Below are 22,501 nucleotides of genomic sequence, written 5' to 3'. Positions count from 1 at the left end.
TTGCTCCCAAGCAGCCCTGGCTGCGGGAGCCCCCTTGGAGCCGGCGTTGGAGGGCCTCGGGAGCTGCATCGCCTCTTGGGGCTCGGGCACAACGCGGAGGACTTGTTCTCTCCCTCTTCCTCTTGCGTGCTGAGCGGCGGCGCCCCGTGTGCTCCACAGGGGGGCTGTGGATATCATTGCCCCGCTGACAGCATCTTCTCTGCTCCCTCTGCTTTGGCAGGCTCTGCTCCTGAGCAGCACTGGCTGCGCGAGCTGACTGGCAGCTGCTCTTGGAGGGCCCTGGAGCTGCGCCGTGCCTGGGAGCGCAGTCAACACTCGCAGGGCTAGTTCTCTTCCTCCTCCCTGCTGAGTGCTCGTAGTCCGTGGGGTCCACGACCCAGCTGCGGAGATCCCTGCCCCACTGCGGCGATCTGCTCCGGGGCCTCTCCCTGCCACCCTTCCTCTGGGAAGAAGGGCTCGCTCCACGCTCCTCCTCCTCGCTGCCCTCCTGCATGGTGTGCAGCAGACGGCCCGAGGGCGGAGAGCAGACCAGGCAGTCAGCTTTCCTTCTGGACACCAGCCTTGTCAAGCTGCAGAAGAAGCGATGCCAGCAGAAGCCCACGCAGGAGGCAATGCTGAGCCTGCCTGGCCAGACGGGGCCCAGCCAGCCTGCAGATGCCTCCCGTGCACCTGCCCAGGTGGGCTGGCTGCTGCTGGCTCTTGCGGAGGAGCCGCTGTCCCCTGGAGAGTCCTCCATGCCCGCTGCCACGTCCTGCAAGGAGAGCTGGGATAGGGTCCTGCCCTTCCCTCCTCAAGGGAGCAGAGCCGCGGGAAGCCCCAGAAGGTGCCTGAGGGGACAGCTAAGGGCCTTCCAGAGCCTCTCCTGGAGGGCTGCAGAGGCGGAAGGGCCAAAGGCGCACCAATGGGACGGATCTAGGGGGGGTGCTTTGAGAGGGAGCAGCGTCGCAACTGTCAACAGCGGTGCCGCGTGCCAGGGAAAAGAGAGCGATGCCAAGATGCCAGAAAGAAGCCCACTGCCCACGTGCTGCCCTCAGCCACCTCCCCGGGGTTACCTTGGTCTGTCGGGGCTCACCCTCTGCTCCCACAGAACCCACTTGCTTCCTGCTGGACCCCCACAGGCTGAGGAAGGAAGGGGCATACGATGGTGCCGGTGAGGAAGCAGCCATTTCGCCAGGTTTCCGATCAGAGCACCTGGAGAATAAAAACAAAGAGAGGCATCTCTCTTTAGGGCTCTTCTTGCAGCCTCCTCTCGGCTTCAGTCCTTTTGTGGGAGCGGTTTCTACGACAGAGGGAAGATGCGACCAGGGCCACAAATGGCATTCTGGCAAGTTCAGCTGGGGTCTTCCCCAATCCCCCTGTCGGAGCAAGGCCTCGTCTTTATAACCCCTATGGCCTCCATGTCATAGAATCGTAGAATCATCAGGCAGTTTGGACTGGAAGGGACCTGAAAGATCACCTCGTTCCACCTCCCCTGCCCTGGCCACAGACACCTTCCACCAGACCACGTTGCTCAAAGCCCCGTCCAGCCTGGCCTCCAACACCTCCCGGGAGAGGGCACCTACAGCTTCCCTGGGCAACCTGTGCCAGGGCCTCGCCACCCTCACCCTCAAGGATTTCTTCCTAACAGAGAGCTAACCAAAACCTACCCTCCCTCGCTTTCAAACCGGTCCCCCTCTTCCTACCACCACACTCCCTGATAAAGAGTCCCTCCCCACCTCGCCTGTAGGCCCCCTTTAAGTACTCTTCCCTACGTCAGCCAGCTTCACAGAGCAGGCAAGCAGCACTTTGCACCAGGGCAGCAGCTTAAAGCCCGCTAGGGAAAGATAACCACTGACGTGGGGTAGCTCAGCTCTGACAGCGCTGAATGGGGCGGCCTGTACTCGCTCTCCTGTGAGAGAAACGCTCGGGGGGATGAGAAGAAAATCAGCACAAACCAGGAGAGGAAACCGATTCTAAACAGGTTTTAGTACCGCTTGTTATTTATTACCTGATGTAAAACAGCAGATACGCTTGCTGCCTGAGCACGGTGTCGATGCCACAACGATCCACAGACTCATCGTCCATCTTATACCACGCTCCGCTGCTGGCCTGCAAAGAAAGGCGTCGATGTCTGGAGATGAACGGCACGGTGCCTCCACCAACCCAGGCAGAGAACTGCAGAACCAAGAGAAAGCCAAAACCAACCCAGCCCAGCCCCTAAGGAGACCTTCTCGCCAAGACCCTCGGCTGCCAGTAACACTGCCGTGAAAGCGTGTCTTCGGCAGGGTAGATTTTGCCCTGCCTTGCTAGGCAGGACGTCCCTCTTTACCTTTGTGTAGCAGAAATAGTGTCCGTGATAACAGCTGGGACCGCGGTGCACCACGACAGCATATAAGGAGTAGAGGAGCGGCTCCCCAGCTGCGTGAGACGTGTACGGGCGAAGGTCCAAGTACTCGGGGTACTCCACAACCTACGGAGAGAGCAAGAGGGCTCAGAAGCCATCCTGAAATACTGCGTGAACTAGCCTTCCAAGACTAAGGGCTAGAGGCGTAGAAAGACATCTCTGGGGCTGACGGCAACTCGGCGCTCCCTAAAGCTACGTGGCGTGGTTTGGGTGGCAGGAAACTGTTCTCGGCCAAAGCAGCTCTGCCGGAGCAGGGCACGCGCTTCTCCTCCCGCGGGAACTCTCCTCTCCTGGCAAGGGACCGCAAAGACCTCAACGCCAACAGCCGGCGAAAGGCCCCGCTGCTTTGGGAAACCCCCTGCGCCAGGAAGAGGAGGTTGCGCTCCAGCTGCGTACACACCTTGCTGATCTTCCCGCCGGTGAAATCGTCAAACCTTTTCAGGCACACCGTGAGAACCATGGGCGCGCGATGGATTGTAAACCTCTTGGAGGCGGCGACCATCCTCTCACACCTTGGAAGCAAGCACAGAGGCGAGGGCTGAAACGCACCCTGCGACGCAGCCTTTCTTCCCCCCGGAAGGCCAGACAACCCTTCCCGTCTCACACATCCTTGCGCTATTTTAAAACTATTCAGCACTGTAAGGCCACGCTAAAGCCAGCCGCGTCGTCTCCTTGTGCGTTCAGCCTACACGAAACGACGGCTTATGCTCGGCGACACGCAGCACCTTCACGCAGGATCTAGTACGATTAGGACGTTAGCGTTCATCTTACTGGCTACACCGATAGCAGTTTTCGCCCTCCAGCCGCTCAGGTCGGACAAAGCCCTCCAGAGCACCGGTGACAGAAGAGGCTGCCTGGAGGAGTGAGAAAGGAGAGCACTGAGCTGCGGGAAACACCCTCACCCAAACACCTCCTAGGAGTTTACGCAAAAACCTAGCTAGACGACGCTGAGGAGACCCGCCCTCAGCCTGCAAGCAGCGTCCGGAAGGAGACGGGACGAGCCTTTGGGGCTGAACATCGCCCTCCTTCCCAAGGGATTCCCAAGGCTACCGAGAGCCACCTCTCTGTGGCGCTGCACAGTTCAGCTACCGAGGGTGTGCAGGGTCACCACCAAGGAAAACAATACCACCCGCCAGGCCAGGAGCCAGACGGCTGCTGAGGGAGGGCAAAGGGAAGAAGGCTGAGAGGACGTCCAGGGTGCAGAGAGGACAATTCCCACTCGCCCGGCTTCAAGCCAGCACCCACAGGCAGACCGCTGCCACGGCCTCCCCAGAGGGACTCGGGCCATTCCGCTTCCCGCCCACCACCAAGCTCTCTTCGGGTCACAGGAGGCGTTGTTAAGCCAACCGCGTTGATTCTGGAAAGCTACAGGGGCCTTGGGATGCCCCGAAGCACAAGCCACAAGCCCTCTTACTTTCACGTCCAAAGGAACGTCCAGGAAGGCCTCGTAGGAACTGGAAACTGCCTTGCAGCTCAAGCACGTGACTGGAAGGCAAACCGAAACGCTCAGCGATAGGGGAGGTCGACCGTGCCCGTTCATGCTCCTCCTACCTACTGCGCCAGTCAGACGTACAGCTGTTTATCACAGGCAGCAGGCAGAAAGGCACAGCCAGTCCCAAGGGGAACAACAGGTGGGGAGCAGTACCTCTGGATCTCAGAGAGCCCCCAAAGATTTGATGGACGACGGTAGTCGATTGGGAAGAGATGTCCAAGCTGGAAAGAAACGGTAAGGGGCAGAGAGTCACCTCCTCCAGGAGTTTTACTTGGCCTGAAAACCCTGGGCGTAGGTTCTCCTTGATGGGAGCACCTCAAGGAGTCCAAAGGGCTCGGGAGCATTGGAAAGGCAATTTGCTTGTGCTTACTCGCTGCTTCCGCTCAGGCAAGCGCTCTGCATGGCATCGACAGCAAGGCGGAGGAACTCGTGGGCGTCTTCCTGCACACCCAGCTGGAAATGTTCTCCTATGCCTAAGAAAGAGGAAGTTAGTCCTTCTCTCCTCCGCGAACAGACGGAGACATGGCAAAGCACCTGAAGCGACTTACATGTCAGAACGCTGACGACACCCCAGGGCTCGATGGCACTGCCTGAGGAACGCAAGACGCTGTTCACGTGCGCTTCCATCCTGCACATCACGCAGACGCCTTGCTGACGACCTGAAGAGGGAGGTGGGAGGGAAGCAAGCTTCTCCGCTTAGCAAAATAGCCATAGCAACGGGAAACCTCACGCAGACCTTGGAGTCCCAGGAGCGGCCTCCACCCCTCCCAAGGCCCCCACGTCCCAACAAGCCCAGGACATTCGAGTGCGCAGAAGACACTCTTCAGAAGGACGCTGCTTCGCTGACAGAGCCTGTCTGTGCCACAGGCAAAGAGGGTTTAACATGCAGGAGCTGGGACCAAGACGCGGGGCTACAAAGAGGCGCCTTTCTGAAGGGGAAAGAGACACCTGGACAGGACAAGCGGCTTCTGGGCTTGAGTGTTCAAAGACGACCAACTCGGCGGGTTGAGAAAGGAGGGCGGCTTTGCTCCTAAGCTGAATTCCAGGTGCTGGGAACCCTTGGCAAGTGCCCAACGAACGAGGAGCTGTTCATCAAAGTACTCACACGACTGGCTGTGCTCCCGAGAGAGCAGGTAGTTGGCCAGAGGGGGTGTGTAGGTCAGGCACTGCAGGATGGAGTTGAGGAAGCACGTATTGCCCAGGTTGTGGAGTCCCGCTCCGGCTCCCTGTCGGCGCTGCCAGGCCAGGCAAATCTTCTCCGGGGGAAAGAGGACCCTTTGTGGAGGAGCCATTCCCTCGACAAGGACTGCAGGGAAACGACATTTGGGAAAAGGTGAGAAGGCAGCCCTGCTGCTGTCAGACCTTTCTGCCAGCAAGGACACCTTTCAGTGTCTTGTGCCTAGCGGCAGAGGAGTGACACAAGGTGCTTTCCTGTCTCTGATGGAGAACACCTGGGTAAGCCTGGCTGCTAGCAGGAAAGCGCCCCAGGATTCGCCCTAGGCTCTCAGCGCACCAGCAGGCAGGGATGGAGCCCCAGCCGCGCCCGTTGCCTTTGGCGTTGGCAAAGGCCGAGCCTGCTGGCGAAGCCGCTACCATCAGGAGTCGTTCCCCGTTGCGGCCATCGCTCCTCTCGGGAACAGAGGGGAAGGCTCCGGATGGCAAAGGACGTCGGGAGGCGCTCCAGAGAGAGAGCAGCGCCGAGCCTGCCGCCTGATTGCAAAGAAATAACCGCAGCTCACCAAAAGGATTTAAAAAAGCGCCACACGAAACCCACAGAACGGTATCTGCCCTCAAATCTCTTTCGGTGGTGCTCGGAACTGCGGCAGAGCTGCAGGCTGACGCCTTTCCCAGCGCTGTCCCAGGGCCCCAGTCCACAGCACCGTCAAAGGCCCTTGGGAAAGGCTCCAATGCACGGCACCTTCTCTGAAGAGGACCTGCTGCTGGCCTGTGGCCAGCGTTAGCAACACAGCCCGCCGCCTCTCTAGCCCACGCTTTCCCACCTTGCGTGCAGGAGCGACCGGCTTTGGGCTGCTACTTGAGCAGCTCCCGCTGCCGTGCTCCTCCTCTGCCAGCCTTCCTACCGCAGCACTCAGGGTGGGCTTCTCGTCCTTCTAGGCTGAGCCCAACGCCTCACGCTGCACTGCCACCCCCCCACCCCCTACTTGCCCCTCCTAGGATACGGCAAAGAAAGAACAACTGCCAAACAGCAGCGCTACCCATAGCCCACGTGTGGCCAGCCTACAAAGGTGCGATGGCTCAGCCCAGGGCTGGCAAGGTACAGACCAGCCTCTGCTTTCATCCCACAGCGACCTACTCTGCCATCTGCCCTGCAAGTCACGTCACGGTTACCTTTGAGAGAGGAGGGAAGCTGGGCAGAAGTGGGCAGGAAACGAGGAATGCTTGGAAAAAAGGAGCCGCGCGAGCAGCAAAGGCAGGAGCCGAGTTGTCCCGAAGGCCAGCTCAGCCCAACTGGCCTTCGCTGGCCCGCTCCTCAGGATCACAGGCCCTGGCCGGGTGAGCTCACAAGCGCCGGGCGGGTGCCGCATCACCGCCCCTTTGTGACACGGGGACGCACGGGGACGCGCTGCGGCCAGCAGCCGCCACAGCCCGGGCACCTCCTGTAGCCAGCAGCTGGCAGCCCCCGGGCTTCCCCACGCGCTGCTGCCCAAGCGCCGTCTGTCCGCCGGCAGAGCTCCCACCTCTTCGCCGAGCCACACAGCCAGACGGACGAAGCGCTGGCCAGGCCTGGAAGCGCTCCTGCTCGCACCTTTGCCTGCCGCCTGCGCTCGCTGAGGCTTTCCTTTCTGCTCTGCCCAGCTACAGGACTGTGTCCGTGACACTGGTGTAGCAAAGCACCCGGGCTCTCGCAGCTTCTTTTCCAAGCAGTTTGATCTGCCCCCCACCAGCTACAGCCACAGCCTGACTCTGAACGAGAGCTACCAAAGAAACGCCCTCAGCAACTGCGCTGCATTGACCTTGGCTGCCTCTCTCACCCTCCAGCTCCCCAAAACATTGGTGGGCAGCGCCTTAGCACCTGGATTCACCCCTTGACCTGCTCGGAGCCCGGGGAGCATTGCTTCCAGCGCACGCTGGGGCCCTGCCACAGCAGCACTAGCAGGCTCCAGAGCCCTTTCCCTGGCACCAGCCAGCAGCCAAGCGCCGCATTCAATGCTCACGCCACAAGCTCACCGAGCGGGACAAAGGCAGCTTTGCTTCCAAGCCTCCTCTAGCACCGCTCCTCCAGCTGGCAGCCATCCCACACTCCTAGGTGCAGAGGGACCTCACTGCTGAGCTCAGGGCAGGGTCAGGGCTCCGGAGCTGGCAGCGCCCAGTGCCACCCAGGAAAGCAGGGCACCCTGGCAGCTGGAGGTTGAGCAGGGTGTGCCCGCTCCTCACTCACACGCTTCAGCCACAGCTCGTGTGCTGGGGCAGCACGGCATTCGCTACCCTTCACAAAGAGCCACGGCAGGCGGGCTGGCTTGGCTGAACGTGGCTGAAGAGCGCCTGTGCCCCGAGGGGCGCCTTTTGCCGAAGGCATCTTGGGCATAAGGTGGCCGGGCCAGAGTTCTTTCTTCTTTGACTTTCTATAGCATTCTTCCCCTGAAGGTGCCGGGGTGGGGGCGGGCGGGGCAGAAGAAAGGAAGAAACACCATTCCTTGCTGTCAGGACTAAAGGCTCCAAGGAAGCGGAGCAGAAGCAGGTGCCGGAGCTCGGCCTCGGGATGGCAGCAGGACCCCCTGGCCGAATCGCCAGCTCCTCTCGGGCTGGTGACACCTGCCAACTTGCTGAGGAGGCGCTCTGCCCCATCACCCAGAGCTAACGTTAGGTGAGGAAGGGGCGAAGCACGACCAGAGCCACTACTGACCCCCGGGAGACACCGCTACGTCCTGGCCTTGCGCTAGGCTTGCTGCCACCGAGCGGCACCCTCTGGGCCCGGCCGTTCAGCCCCTTTCAGTCCCGCCCGCTGTCGGCTCATCCAGCCCACTTCCATTCGAGTGGCTCCAACGCCGTGTTTAGAAAGAAGAGACTGCAAGATGGGCGCACGCAAGCACACAGCTTTCAAAATCCCACGCCACAAACCTCCCACGCTGGCTATTTCCGCCAATTGCCCCAAAGCCTCCAGACAAGAAAACACCCCGTAAGCTCACGCCTGCAAGGCCAACGACTGTTTTTAATTCCGGATTTGGCTTTGCTGCCCGTTGCCTCCCAATGAGCGCTGTTTTTTGCAAGGCGATCCCAAAAGCTGAACGCAGGCTAGAGCTCTTCCTCGAGGGACCTGTGGGCAGGCGTGCCAGCCGGCAGAGCCGTCCAGCTCTCTGGAAGCTCTCTTTGAGTCCTTCCTGGCCAGAGGCAGATCTGCGAGGAGAGACAGGGTGGGCTGCCGGCACCCTTTGTGCAGCTTGGTCCCTGCTGGGGGCGGTCTGGCTGCTTCCTGGATTATTCTTCCTCCTCTTCGGCATTGCGGGAGTCAGATGCTGCGCTCCTCCCGCATCCAGGGTCACAATCTGCCCCCGCCACCGCTGCAGCGCCCCGAGTGCCTGTCCCACCTGCATCTCTCGACTGCTGAGACCCTCCTCCTCCTGCCCCTCTCCCTCTCCCTGCCCCTGCTAAGGGCTCCTAGTCCATGGTGACCACAAACAGGCTGTGGGGATCATAGCCGTGCCGTGGGGATCTGCTCCCCACTCCGCGCTCCGCTGAGTTTGCTCCCAAGCAGCCCTGGCTGCGGGAGCCCCCTCGGAGCCGGCGTTGGAGGGCCTCGGGAGCTGCATCGCCTCTTGGGGCTCGGGCACAACGCGGAGGACTTGTTCTCTACCTCTTCCTCTTGCGTGCTGAGCGGCGGCGCCCCGTGTGCTCCACAGGGGGGCTGTGGATATCATTGCCCCGCTGACAGCATCTTCTCTGCTCCCTCTGCTTTGGCAGGCTCTGCTCCTGAGCAGCACTGGCTGCGCGAGCTGACTGGCAGCTGCTCTTGGAGGGCCCTGGAGCTGCGCCGTGCCTGGGAGCGCAGTCAACACTCGCAGGGCTAGTTCTCTTCCTCCTCCCTGCTGAGTGCTCGTAGTCCGTGGGGTCCACGACCCAGCTGCGGAGATCCCTGCCCCACTGCGGCGATCTGCTCCGGGGCCTCTCCCTGCCACCCTTCCTCTGGGAAGAAGGGCTCGCTCCACGCTCCTCCTCCTCGCTGCCCTCCTGCATGGTGTGCAGCAGACGGCCCGAGGGCGGAGAGCAGACCAGGCAGTCAGCTTTCCTTCTGGACACCAGCCTTGTCAAGCTGCAGAAGAAGCGATGCCAGCAGAAGCCCACGCAGGAGGCAATGCTGAGCCTGCCTGGCCAGATGGGGCCCAGCCAGCCTGCAGATGCCTCCCGTGCACCTGCCCAGGTGGGCTGGCTGGTGCTGGCTCTTGCGGAGGAGCCGCTGTCCCCTGGAGAGTCCTCCATGCCCGCTGCCACGTCCTGCAAGGAGAGCTGGGATAGGGTCCTGCCCTTCCCTCCTCAAGGGAGCAGAGCCGCGGGAAGCCCCAGAAGGTGCCTGAGGGGACAGCTAAGGGCCTTCCAGAGCCTCTCCTGGAGGGCTGCAGAGGCGGAAGGGCCAAAGGCGCACCAATGGGACGGATCTAGGGGGGGTGCTTTGAGAGGGAGCAGCGTCGCAACTGTCAACAGCGGTGCCGCGTGCCAGGGAAAAGAGAGCGATGCCAAGATGCCAGAAAGAAGCCCACTGCCCACGTGCTGCCCTCAGCCACCTCCCCGGGGTTACCTTGGTCTGTCGGGGCTCACCCTCTGCTCCCACAGAACCCACTTGCTTCCTGCTGGACCCCCACAGGCTGAGGAAGGAAGGGGCATACGATGGTGCCGGTGAGGAAGCAGCCATTTCGCTAGGTTTCCGATCAGAGCACCTGGAGAATAAAAACAAAGAGAGGCATCTCTCTTTAGGGCTCTTCTTGCAGCCTCCTCTCGGCTTCAGTCCTTTTGTGGGAGCGGTTTCTACGACAGAGGGAAGATGCGACCAGGGCCACAAATGGCATTCTGGCAAGTTCAGCTGGGGTCTTCCCCAATCCCCCTGTCGGAGCAAGGCCTCGTCTTTATGACCCCTATGGCCTCCATTTCATAGAATCGTAGAATCATCAGGCAGTTTGGACTGGAAGGGACCTGAAAGATCACCTCGTTCCACCTCCCCTGCCCTGGCCACAGACACCTTCCACCAGACCACGTTGCTCAAAGCCCCGTCCAGCCTGGCCTCCAACACCTCCCGGGAGAGGGCACCTACAGCTTCCCTGGGCAACCTGTGCCAGGGCCTCGCCACCCTCACCCTCAAGGATTTCTTCCTAACAGAGAGCTAACCAAAACCTACCCTCCCTCGCTTTCAAACCGGACCCCCTCTTCCTACCACCACACTCCCTGATAAAGAGTCCCTCCCCACCTCGCCTGTAGGCCCCCTTTAAGTACTCTTCCCTACATCAGCCAGCTTCACAGAGCAGGCAAGCAGCACTTTGCACCAGGGCAGCAGCCTAAAGCCCGCTAGGGAAAGATAACCACTGACGTGGGGTAGCTCAGCTCTGACAGCGCTGAATGGGGCGGCCTGTACTCGCTCTCCTGTGAGAGAAACGCTCAGGGGGATGAGAAGAAAATCAGCAAAAACCAGGAGAGGAAACCGATTCTAAACAGGTTTTAGTACCGCTTGTTATTTATTACCTGATGTAAAACAGCAGATACGCTTGCTGCCTGAGCACGGTGTCGATGCCACAACGATCCACAGACTCATCGTCCATCTTATACCACGCTCCGCTGCTGGCCTGCAAAGAAAGGCGTCGGTATCTGGAGATGAACGGCACGGTGCCTCCACCAACCCAGGCAGAGAACTGCAGAACCAAGAGAAAGCCAAAACCAACCCAGCCCAGCCCCTAAGGAGACCTTCTCGCCAAGACCCTCGGCTGCCAGTAACACTGCCGTGAAAGCGTGTCTTCGGCAGGGTAGATTTTGCCCTGCCTTGCTAGGCAGGACGTCCCTCTTTACCTTTGTGTAGCAGAAATAGTGTCCGTGATAACAGCTGTGACCGCGGTGCACCACGACAGCATATAAGGAGTAGAGGAGCGGCTCCCCAGCTGCGTGAGACGTGTACGGGCGAAGGTCCAAGTACTCGGGGTACTCCACAACCTACGGAGAGAGCAAGAGGGCTCAGAAGCCATCCTGAAATACTACGTGAACTAGCCTTCCAAGACTAAGGGCTAGAGGCGTAGAAAGACATCTCTGGGGCTGACGGCAACTCGGCGCTCCCTAAAGCTACGGGGCGTGGTTTGGGTGGCAGGAAACTGTTCTCGGCCAAAGCAGCTCTGCCGGAGCAGGGCACGCGCTTCTCCTCCCACGGGAACTCTCCTCTCCTGGCAAGGGACCGCAAAGACCTCAACGCCAACAGCCGGCGAAAGGCCCCGCTGCTTTGGGAAACCCCCTGCGCCAGGAAGAGGAAGTTGTGCTCCAGCTGCGTACACACCTTGCTGATCTTCCCGCCGGTGAAATCGTCAAACCTTTTCAGGCACACCGTGAGAACCATGGGCGCGCGATGGATTGTAAACCTCTTGGAGGCGGCGACCATCCTCTCACACCTTGGAAGCAAGCACAGAGGCGAGGGCTGAAACGCACCCTGCGACGCAGCCTTTCTTCCCCCCGGAAGGCCAGACAACCCTTCCCGGCTCACACATCCTTGCGCTATTTTAAAACTATTCAGCACTGTAAGGCCACGCTAAAGCCAGCCGCGTCGTCTCCTTGTGCGTTCAGCCTACACGAAACGACGGCTTATGCTCGGCGACACGCAGCACCTTCACGCAGGATCTAGTACGATTAGGACGTTAGCGTTCATCTTACTGGCTACACCGATAGCAGTTTTCGCCCTCCAGCCGCTCAGGTCGGACAAAGCCCTCCAGAGCACCGGTGACAGAAGAGGCTGCCTGGAGGAGTGAGAAAGGAGAGCACTGAGCTGCGGGAAACACCCTCACCCAAACACCTCCTAGGAGTTTACGCAAAAACCTAGCTAGACGACGCTGAGGGGACCCGCCCTCAGCCTGCAAGCAGCGTCCGGAAGGAGACGGGACGAGCCTTTGGGGCTGAACATCGCCCTCCTTCCCAAGGGATTCCCAAGGCTACCGAGAGCCACCTCTCTGTGGCGCTGCACAGTTCAGCTACCGAGGGTGTGCAGGGTCACCACCAAGGAAAACAATACCACCCGCCAGGCCAGGAGCCAGACGGCTGCTGAGGGAGGGCAAAGGGAAGAAGGCTGAGAGGACGTCCAGGGTGCAGAGAGGACAATTCCCACTCGCCCGGCTTCAAGCCAGCACCCACAGGCAGACCGCTGCCACGGCCTCCCCAGAGGGACTCGGGCCATTCCGCTTCCCGCCCACCACCAAGCTCTCTTCGGGTCACAGGAGGCGTTGTTAAGCCAACCGCGTTGATTCTGGAAAGCTACAGGGGCCTTGGGATGCCCCGAAGCACAAGCGACAAGCCCTCTTACTTTCACGTCCAAAGGAACGTCCAGGAAGGCCTCGTAGGAACTGGAAACTGCCTTGCAGCTCAAGCACGTGACTGGAAGGCAAACCGAAACGCTCAGCGATAGGGGAGGTCGACCGTGCCCGTTCATGCTCCTCCTACCTACTGCGCCAGTCAGACGTACAGCTGTTTATCACAGGCAGCAGGCAGAAGGGCACAGCCAGTCCCAAGGGGAACAACAGGTGGGGAGCAGTACCTCTGGATCTCAGAGAGCCCCCAAAGATTTGATGGACGACGGTAGTCGATTGGGAAGAGATGTCCAAGCTGGAAAGAAACGGTAAGGGGCAGAGAGTCACCTCCTCCAGGAGTTTTACTTGGCCTGAAAACCCTGGGCGTAGGTTCTCCTTGATGGGAGCACCTCAAGGAGTCCAAAGGGCTCGGGAGCATTGGAAAGGCAATTTGCTTGTGCTTACTCGCTGCTTCCGCTCAGGCAAGCGCTCTGCATGGCATCGACAGCAAGGCGGAGGAACTCGTGGGCGTCTTCCTGCACGCCCAGCTGGAAATGTTCTCCTATGCCTAAGAAAGAGGAAGTTAGTCCTTCTCTCCTCCGCGAACAGACGGAGACATGGCAAAGCACCTGAAGCGACTTACATGTCAGAACGCTGACGACACCCCAGGGCTCGATGGCACTGCCTGAGGAACGCAAGACGCTGTTCACGTGCGCTTCCATCCTGCACATCACGCAGACGCCTTGCTGACGACCTGAAGAGGGAGGTGGGAGGGAAGCAAGCTTCTCCGCTTAGCAAAATAGCCATAGCAACGGGAAACCTCACGCAGACCTTGGAGTCCCAGGAGCGGCCTCCACCCCTCCCAAGGCCCCCACGTCCCAACAAGCCCAGGACATTCGAGTGCGCAGAAGACACTCTTCAGAAGGACGCTGCTTCGCTGACAGAGCCTGTCTGTGCCACAGGCAAAGAGGGTTTAACTTGCAGGAGCTGGGACCAAGACGCGGGGCTACAAAGAGGCGCCTTTCTGAAGGGGAAAGAGACACCTGGACAGGACAAGCGGCTTCTGGGCTTGAGTGTTCAAAGACGACCAACTCGGCGGGTTGAGAAAGGAGGGCGGCTTTGCTCCTAAGCTGAATTCCAGGTGCTGGGAACCCTTGGCAAGTGCCCAACGAACGAGGAGCTGTTCATCAAAGTACTCACACGACTGGCTGTGCTCCCGAGAGAGCAGGTAGTTGGCCAGAGGGGGTGTGTAGGTCAGGCACTGCAGGATGGAGTTGAGGAAGCACGTATTGCCCAGGTTGTGGAGTCCCGCTCCAGCTCCCTGTCGGCGCTGCCAGGCCAGGCAAATCTTCTCCGGGGGAAAGAGGACCCTTTGTGGAGGAGCCATTCCCTCGACAAGGACTGCAGGGAAATGACATTGGGGAAGAGGTGAGAAGGCAGCCCTGCTTCTGTCAGACCTTTCTGCCGGCAAGGACACCTTTCAGTGTCTTGTGCCTAGCGGCAGAGGAGTGACACAAGGTGCTTTCCTGTCTCTAATGGAGAACACCTGGGTAAGCCTGGCTGCTAGCAGGAAAGCGCCCCAGGATTCGCCCTAGGCTCTCAGCGCACCAGCAGGCAGGGATGGAGCCCCAGCCGCGCCCGTTGCCTTTGGCGTTGGCAAAGGCCGAGCCTGCTGGCGAAGCCGCTACTCACAGGAGTCGTTCCCCGTTGCGGCCATCGCTCCTCTCGGGAACAGAGGGGAAGGCTCCGGATGGCAAAGGACGTCGGGAGGCGCTCCAGAGAGAGAGCGGCGCCGAGCCTGCCGCCTGATTGCAAAGAAATAACCGCAGCTCACCAAAAGGATTTAAAAAAGCGCCACACGAAACCCACAGAACGGTATCTGCCCTCAAATCTCTTTCGGTGGTGCTCGGAACTGCGGCAGAGCTGCAGGCTGACGCCTTTCCCAGCGCTGTCCCAGGGCCCCAGTCCACAGCACCGTCAAAGGCCCTTGGGAAAGGCTCCAATGCACGGCACCTTCTCTGAAGAGGACCTGCTGCTGGCCTGTGGCCAGCGTTAGCAACACAGCCCGCCGCCTCTCTAGCCCACGCTTTCCCACCTTGCGTGCAGGAGCGACCGGCTTTGGGCTGCTACTTGAGCAGCTCCCGCTGCCGTGCTCCTCCTCTGCCAGCCTTCCTACCGCAGCACTCAGGGTGGGCTTCTCGTCCTTCTAGGCTGAGCCCAACGCCTCACGCTGCACTGCCACCCCCCCACCCCCTACTTGCCCCTCCTAGGATACGGCAAAGAAAGAACAACTGCCAAACAGCAGCGCTACCCATAGCCCACGTGTGGCCAGCCTACAAAGGTGCGATGGCTCAGCCTAGGGCTGGCAAGGTACAGACCAGCCTCTCCTTTCATCCCATAGCGACCTACTCTGCCATCTGCCCTGCAAGTCACGTCACGGTTACCTTTGAGAGAGGAGGGAAGCTGGGCAGAAGTGGGCAGGAAACGAGGAATGCTTGGAAAAAAGGAGCCGCGCGAGCAGCAAAGGCAGGAGCCGAGTTGTCCCGAAGGCCAGCTCAGCCCAACTGGCCTTCGCTGGCCCGCTCCTCAGGATCACAGGCCCTGGCCGGGTGAGCTCACAAGCGCCGGGCGGGTGCCGCATCACCGCCCCTTTGTGACACGGGGACGCACGGGAACGCGCTGCGGCCAGCAGCCGCCACAGCCCGGGCACCTCCTGTAGCCAGCAGCTGGCAGCCCCCGGGCTTCCCCACGCGCTGCTGCCCAAGCGCCGTCTGTCCGCCGGCAGAGCTCCCACCTCTTCGCCGAGCCACACAGCCAGACGGACGAAGCGCTGGCCAGGCCTGGAAGCGCTCCTGCTCGCACCTTTGCCTGCCACCTGCGCTCGCTGAGGCTTTCCTTTCTGCTCTGCCCAGCTACAGGACTGTGTCCGTGACACTGGTGTAGCAAAGCACCCGGGCTCTCGCAGCTTCTTTTCCAAGCAGTTTGATCTGCCCCCCACCAGCTACAGCCACAGCCTGACTCTGAACGAGAGCTACCAAAGAAACGCCCTCAGCAACTGCGCTGCATTGACCTTGGCTGCCTCTCTCACCCTCCAGCTCCCCAAAACATTGGTGGGCAGCGCCTTAGCACCTGGATTCACCCCTTGACCTGCTCGGAGCCCGGGGAGCATTGCTTCCAGCGCACGCTGGGGCCCTGCCACAGCAGCACTAGCAGGCTCCAGAGCCCTTTCCCTGGCACCAGCCAGCAGCCAAGCGCCGCATTCAATGCTCACGCCACAAGCTCACCGAGCAGGACAAAGGCAGCTTTGCTTCCAAGCCTCCTCTAGCACCGCTCCTCCAGCTGGCAGCCATCCCACACTCCTAGGTGCAGAGTGACCTCACTGCTGAGCTCAGGGCAGGGTCAGGGCTCCGGAGCTGGCAGCGCCCAGTGCCACCCAGGAAAGCAGGGCACCCTGGCAGCTGGAGGTTGAGCAGGGTGTGCCCGCTCCTCACTCACACGCTTCAGCCACAGCTCGTGTGCTGGGGCAGCACGGCATTCGCTACCCTTCACAAAGAGCCACGGCAGGCGGGCTGGCTTGGCTGAACGTGGCTGAAGAGCGCCTGTGCCCCGAGGGGCGCCTTTTGCCGAAGGCATCTTGGGCATAAGGTGGCCGGGCCAGAGTTCTTTCTTCTTTGACTTTCTATAGCATTCTTCCTCTGAAGGTGCCGGGGTGGGGGCGGGCGGGGCAGAAGAAAGGAAGAAACACCATTCCTTGCTGTCAGGACTAAAGGCTCCAAGGAAGCTGAGCAGAAGCAGGTGCCGGAGCTCGGCCTCGGGATGGCAGCAGGACCCCCTGGCCGAATCGCCAGCTCCTCTCGGGCTGGTGACACCTGCCAACTTGCTGAGGAGGCGCTCTGCCCCATCACCCAGAGCTAACGTTAGGTGAGGAAGGGGCGAAGCACGACCAGAGCCTCTACTGACCCCCGGGAGACACCGCTACGTCCTGGCCTTGCGCTGGGCTTGCTGCCACCGAGCGGCACCCTCTGGGCCCGGCCGTTCAGCCCCTTTCAGTCCCGCTCGCTGTCGGCTCATCCAGCCCACTTCCATTCGAGTGGCTCCAACGCCGTGTTTAGAAAGAAGAGACTGCAAGATGGGCGCACGCAAGCACACAGCTTTCAAAATCCCACGCCACAAACCTCCCACGCTGGCTATTTCCGCCAATTGCCCCAAAGCCTCCAGACAAGAAAACACCCCGTAAGCTCACGCCTGCAAGGCCAACGACTGTTTTTAATTCCGGATTTGGCTTTGCTGCCCGTTGCCTCCCAGCGAGCGCTGTTTTTTGCAAGGCGATCCCAAAAGCTGAACGCAGGCTAGAGCTCTTCCTCGAGGGACCTGTGGGCAGGCGTGCCAGCCGGCAGAGCCGTCCAGCTCTCTGGAAGCTCTCTTTGAGTCCTTCCTGGCCAGAGGCAGATCTGGGAGGAGAGACAGGGTGGGCTGCCGGCGCCCTTTGTGCAGCTTGGTCCCTGCTGGGGGCGGTCTGGCTGCTTCCTGGATTATTCTTCCTCCTCTTCGGCATTGCGGGAGTCAGATGCTGCGCTCCTCCCGCATCCAGGGTCACAATCTGCCCCCGCCACCGCTGCAGCGCCCCGAGTGCCTGTCCCACCTGCATCTCTCGACTGCTGAGACCCTCCTCCTCCTGCCCCTCTCCCTCTCCCTGCCCCTGCTAAGGGCTCCTAGTCCATGGTGACCACAAACAGGCTGTGGGGATCATAGCCGTGCCGTGGGGATCTGCTCCCCACTCCGCGCTCCGCTGAGTTTGCTCCCAAGCAGCCCTGGCTGCGGGAGCCCCCTTGGAGCCGGCGTTGGAGGGCCTCGGGAGCTGCATCGCCTCTTGGGGCTCGGGCACAACGCGGAGGACTTGTTCTCTCCCTCTTCCTCTTGCGTGCTGAGCGGCGGCGCCCCGTGTGCTCCACAGGGGGGCTGTGGATATCATTGCCCCGCTGACAGCATCTTCTCTGCTCCCTCTGCTTTGGCAGGCTCTGCTCCTGAGCAGCACTGGCTGCGCGAGCTGACTGGCAGCTGCTCTTGGAGGGCCCTGGAGCTGCACCGTGCCTGGGAGCGCAGTCAACACTCGCAGGGCTAGTTCTCTTCCTCCTCCCTGCTGAGTGCTCGTAGTCCGTGGGGTCCACGACCCAGCTGCGGAGATCCCTGCCCCACTGCGGCGATCTGCTCCGGGGCCTCTCCCTGCCACCCTTCCTCTGGGAAGAAGGGCTCGCTCCACGCTCCTCCTCCTTGCTGCCCTCCTGCATGGTGTGCAGCAGACGGCCCGAGGGCGGAGAGCAGACCAGGCAGTCAGCTTTCCTTCTGGACACCAGCCTTGTCAAGCTGCAGAAGAAGCGATGCCAGCAGAAGCCCACGCAGGAGGCAATGCTGAGCCTGCCTGGCCAGATGGGGCCCAGCCAGCCTGCAGATGCCTCCCGTGCACCTGCCCAGGTGGGCTGGCTGGTGCTGGCTCTTGCGGAGGAGCCGCTGTCCCCTGGAGAGTCCTCCATGCCCGCTGCCACGTCCTGCAAGGAGAGCTGGGATAGGGTCCTGCCCTTCCCTCCTCAAGGGAGCAGAGCCGCGGGAAGCCCCAGACGGTGCCTGAGGGGACAGCTAAGGGCCTTCCAGAGCCTCTCCTGGAGGGCTGCAGAGGCGGAAGGGCCAAAGGCGCACCAATGGGACGGATCTAGGGGGGGTGCTTTGAGAGGGAGCAGCGTCGCAACTGTCAACAGCGGTGCCGCGTGCCAGGGAAAAGAGAGCGATGCCAAGATGCCAGAAAGAAGCCCACTGCCCACGTGCTGCCCTCAGCCACCTCCCCGGGGTTACCTTGGTCTGTCGGGGCTCACCCTCTGCTCCCACAGAACCCACTTGCTTCCTGCTGGACCCCCACAGGCTGAGGAAGGAAGGGGCATACGATGGTGCCGGTGAGGAAGCAGCCATTTCGCCAGGTTTCCGATCAGAGCACCTGGAGAATAAAAACAAAGAGAGGCATCTCTCTTTAGGGCTCTTCTTGCAGCCTCCTCTCGGCTTCAGTCCTTTTGTGGGAGCGGTTTCTACGACAGAGGGAAGATGCGACCAGGGCCACAAATGGCATTCTGGCAAGTTCAGCTGGGGTCTTCCCCAATCCCCCTGTCGGAGCAAGGCCTCGTCTTTATAACCCCTATGGCCTCCATTTCATAGAATCGTAGAATCATCAGGCAGTTTGGACTGGAAGGGACCTGAAAGATCACCTCGTTCCACCTCCCCTGCCCTGGGCACAGACACCTTCCACCAGACCACGTTGCTCAAAGCCCCGTCCAGCCTGGCCTCCAACACCTCCCGGGAGAGGGCACCTACAGCTTCCCTGGGCAACCTGTGCCAGGGCCTCGCCACCCTCACCCTCAAGGATTTCTTCCTAACAGAGAGCTAACCAAAACCTACCCTCCCTCGCTTTCAAACCGGTCCCCCTCTTCCTACCACCACACTCCCTGATAAAGAGTCCCTCCCCACCTCGCCTGTAGGCCCCCTTTAAGTACTCTTCCCTACGTCAGCCAGCTTCACAGAGCAGGCAAGCAGCACTTTGCACCAGGGCAGCAGCCTAAAGCCCGCTAGGGAAAGATAACCACTGACGTGGGGTAGCTCAGCTCTGACAGCGCTGAATGGGGCGGCCTGTACTCGCTCTCCTGTGAGAGAAACGCTCGGGGGGATGAGAAGAAAATCAGCACAAACCAGGAGAGGAAACCGATTCTAAACAGGTTTTAGTACCGCTTGTTATTTATTACCTGATGTAAAACAGCAGATACGCTTGCTGCCTGAGCACGGTGTCGATGCCACAACGATCCACAGACTCATCGTCCATCTTATACCACGCTCCGCTGCTGGCCTGCAAAGAAAGGCGTCGGTATCTGGAGATGAACGGCACGGTGCCTCCACCAACCCAGGCAGAGAACTGCAGAACCAAGAGAAAGCCAAAACCAACCCAGCCCAGCCCCTAAGGAGACCTTCTCGCCAAGACCCTCGGCTGCCAGTAACACTGCCGTGAAAGCGTGTCTTCGGCAGGGTAGATTTTGCCCTGCCTTGCTAGGCAGGACGTCCCTCTTTACCTTTGTGTAGCAGAAATAGTGTCCGTGATAACAGCTGGGACCGCGGTGCACCACGACAGCATATAAGGAGTAGAGGAGGGGCTCCCCAGCCACGTGAGACGTGTACGGGCGAAGATCCAAGTACTCGGGGTACTCCACAACCTACGGAGAGAGCAAGAGGGCTCAGAAGCCATCCTGAAATACTACGTGAACTAGCCTTCCAAGACTAAGGGCTAGAGGCGTAGAAAGACATCTCTGGGGCTGACGGCAACTCGGCGCTCCCTAAAGCTACGTGGCGTGGTTTGGGTGGCAGGAAACTGTTCTCGGCCAAAGCAGCTCTGCCGGAGCAGGGCACGCGCTTCTCCTCCCACGGGAACTCTCCTCTCCTGGCAAGGGAACGCAAAGACCTCAACGCCAACAGCCGGCGAAAGGCCCCGCTGCTTTGGGAAACCCCCTGCGCCAGGAAGAGGAGGTTGCGCTCCAGCTGCGTACACACCTTGCTGATCTTCCCGCCGGTGAAATCGTCAAACCTTTTCAGGCACACCGTGAGAACCATGGGCGCGCGATGGATTGTAAACCTCTTGGAGGCGGCGACCATCCTCTCACACCTTGGAAGCAAGCACAGAGGCGAGGGCTGAAACGCACCCTGCGACGCAGCCTTTCTTCCCCCCGGAAGGCCAGACAACCCTTCCCGGCTCACACATCCTTGCGCTATTTTAAAACTATTCAGCACTGTAAGGCCACGCTAAAGCCAGCCGCGTCGTCTCCTTGTGCGTTCAGCCTACACGAAACGACGGCTTATGCTCGGCGACACGCAGCACCTTCACGCAGGATCTAGTACGATTAGGACGTTAGCGTTCATCTTACTGGCTACACCGATAGCAGTTTTCGCCCTCCAGCCGCTCAGGTCGGACAAAGCCCTCCAGAGCACCGGTGACAGAAGAGGCTGCCTGGAGGAGTGAGAAAGGAGAGCACTGAGCTGCGGGAAACACCCTCACCCAAACACCTCCTAGGAGTTTACGCAAAAACCTAGCTAGATGACGCTGAGGAGACCCGCCCTCAGCCTGCAAGCAGCGTCCGGAAGGAGACGGGACGAGCCTTTGGGGCTGAACATCGCCCTCCTTCCCAAGGGATTCCCAAGGCTACCAAGAGCCACCTCTCTGTGGCGCTGCACAGTTCAGCTACCGAGGGTGTGCAGGGTCACCACCAAGGAAAACAATACCACCCGCCAGGCCAGGAGCCAGACGGCTGCTGAGGGAGGGCAAAGGGAAGAAGGCTGAGAGGACGTCCAGGGTGCAGAGAGGACAATTCCCACTCGCCCGCCTTCAAGCCAGCACCCACAGGCAGACCGCTGCCACGGCCTCCCCAGAGGGACTCGGGCCATTCCGCTTCCCGCCCACCACCAAGCTCTCTTCGGGTCACAGGAGGCGTTGTTAAGCCAACCGCGTTGATTCTGGAAAGCTACAGGGGCCTTGGGATGCCCCGAAGCACAAGCCACAAGCCCTCTTACTTTCACGTCCAAAGGAACGTCCAGGAAGGCCTCGTAGGAACTGGAAACTGCCTTGCAGCTCAAGCACGTGACTGGAAGGCAAACCGAAACGCTCAGCGATAGGGGAGGTCGACCGTGCCCGTTCATGCTCCTCCTACCTACTGCGCCAGTCAGACGTACAGCTGTTTATCACAGGCAGCAGGCAGAAGGGCACAGCCAGTCCCAAGGGGAACAACAGGTGGGGAGCAGTACCTCTGGATCTCAGAGAGCCCCCAAAGATTTGATGGACGACGGTAGTCGATTGGGAAGAGGTGTCCAAGCTGGAAAGAAACGGTAAGGGGCAGAGAGTCACCTCCTCCAGGAGTTTTACTTGGCCTGAAAACCCTGGGCGTAGGTTCTCCTTGATGGGAGCACCTCAAGGAGTCCAAAGGGCTCAGGAGCATTGGAAAGGCAATTTGCTTGTGCTTACTCGCTGCTTCCGCTCAGGCAAGCGCTCTGCATGGCATCGACAGCAAGGCGGAGGAACTCGTGGGCGTCTTCCTGCACGCCCAGCTGGAAATGTTCTCCTATGCCTAAGAAAGAGGAAGTTAGTCCTTCTCTCCTCCGCGAACAGACGGAGACATGGCAAAGCACCTGAAACGACTTACATGTCAGAACGCTGACGACACCCCAGGGCTCGATGGCACTGCCTGAGGAACGCAAGACGCTGTTCACGTGCGCTTCCATCCTGCACATCACGCAGACGCCTTGCTGACGACCTGAAGAGGGAGGTGGGAGGGAAGCAAGCTTCTCCGCTTAGCAAAATAGCCATAGCAACGGGAAACCTCACGCAGACCTTGGAGTCCCAGGAGCGGCCTCCACCCCTCCCAAGGCCCCCACGTCCCAACAAGCCCAGGACATTCGAGTGCGCAGAAGACACTCTTCAGAAGGACGCTTCGCTGACAGAGCCTGTCTGTGCCACAGGCAAAGAGGGTTTAACTTGCAGGAGCTGGGACCAAGACGCGGGGCTACAAAGAGGCGCCTTTCTGAAGGGGAAAGAGACACCTGGACAGGACAAGCGGCTTCTGGGCTTGAGTGGTCAAAGACGACCAACTCGGCGGGTTGAGAAAGGAGGGCGGCTTTGCTCCTAAGCTGAATTCCAGGTGCTGGGAACCCTTGGCAAGTGCCCAACGAACGAGGAGCTGTTCATCAAAGTACTCACATGACTGGCTGTGCTCCCGAGAGAGCAGGTAGTTGGCCAGAGGGGGTGTGTAGGTCAGGCACTGCAGGATGGAGTTGAGGAAGCACGTATTGCCCAGGTTGTGGAGTCCCGCTCTGGCTCCCTGTCGGCGCTGCCAGGCCAGGCAAATCTTCTCCGGGGGAAAGAGGACCCTTTGTGGAGGAGCCATTCCCTCGACAAGGACTGCAGGGAAATGACATTGGGGAAGAGGTGAGAAGGCAGCCCTGCTGCTGTCAGACCTTTCTGCCAGCAAGGACACCTTTCAGTGTCTTGTGCCTAGCGGCAGAGGAGTGACACAAGGTGCTTTCCTGTCTCTAATGGAGAACACCTGGGTAAGCCTGGCTGCTAGCAGGAAA

At 60.3% G+C, this 22,501-nt stretch overlaps 1 protein-coding gene across 1 annotated transcript in view; it reads right to left on the bottom strand.

Moving 5' to 3' along the window:
• The window catches only part of LOC135317013 (germ cell-less protein-like 1), an 86,439-nt gene that overhangs the window by 31,603 nt on the left and 32,335 nt on the right, over positions 1–22,501 (bottom strand). Inside the window, exon 5 of the mRNA XM_064472526.1 lies at positions 19,510–19,599. Coding sequence (XP_064328596.1) covers positions 19,510–19,599 — 90 coding nt within the window. The remainder of the gene's footprint in view (positions 1–19,509; positions 19,600–22,501) is intronic.

The sequence above is a fragment of the Phalacrocorax carbo genome, chromosome 24 (genome assembly GCF_963921805.1).
Source record: "Phalacrocorax carbo chromosome 24, bPhaCar2.1, whole genome shotgun sequence".
NCBI lineage: Eukaryota > Metazoa > Chordata > Aves > Suliformes > Phalacrocoracidae > Phalacrocorax > Phalacrocorax carbo.
This window is presented reverse-complemented; position numbering and strand designations above follow the sequence as displayed.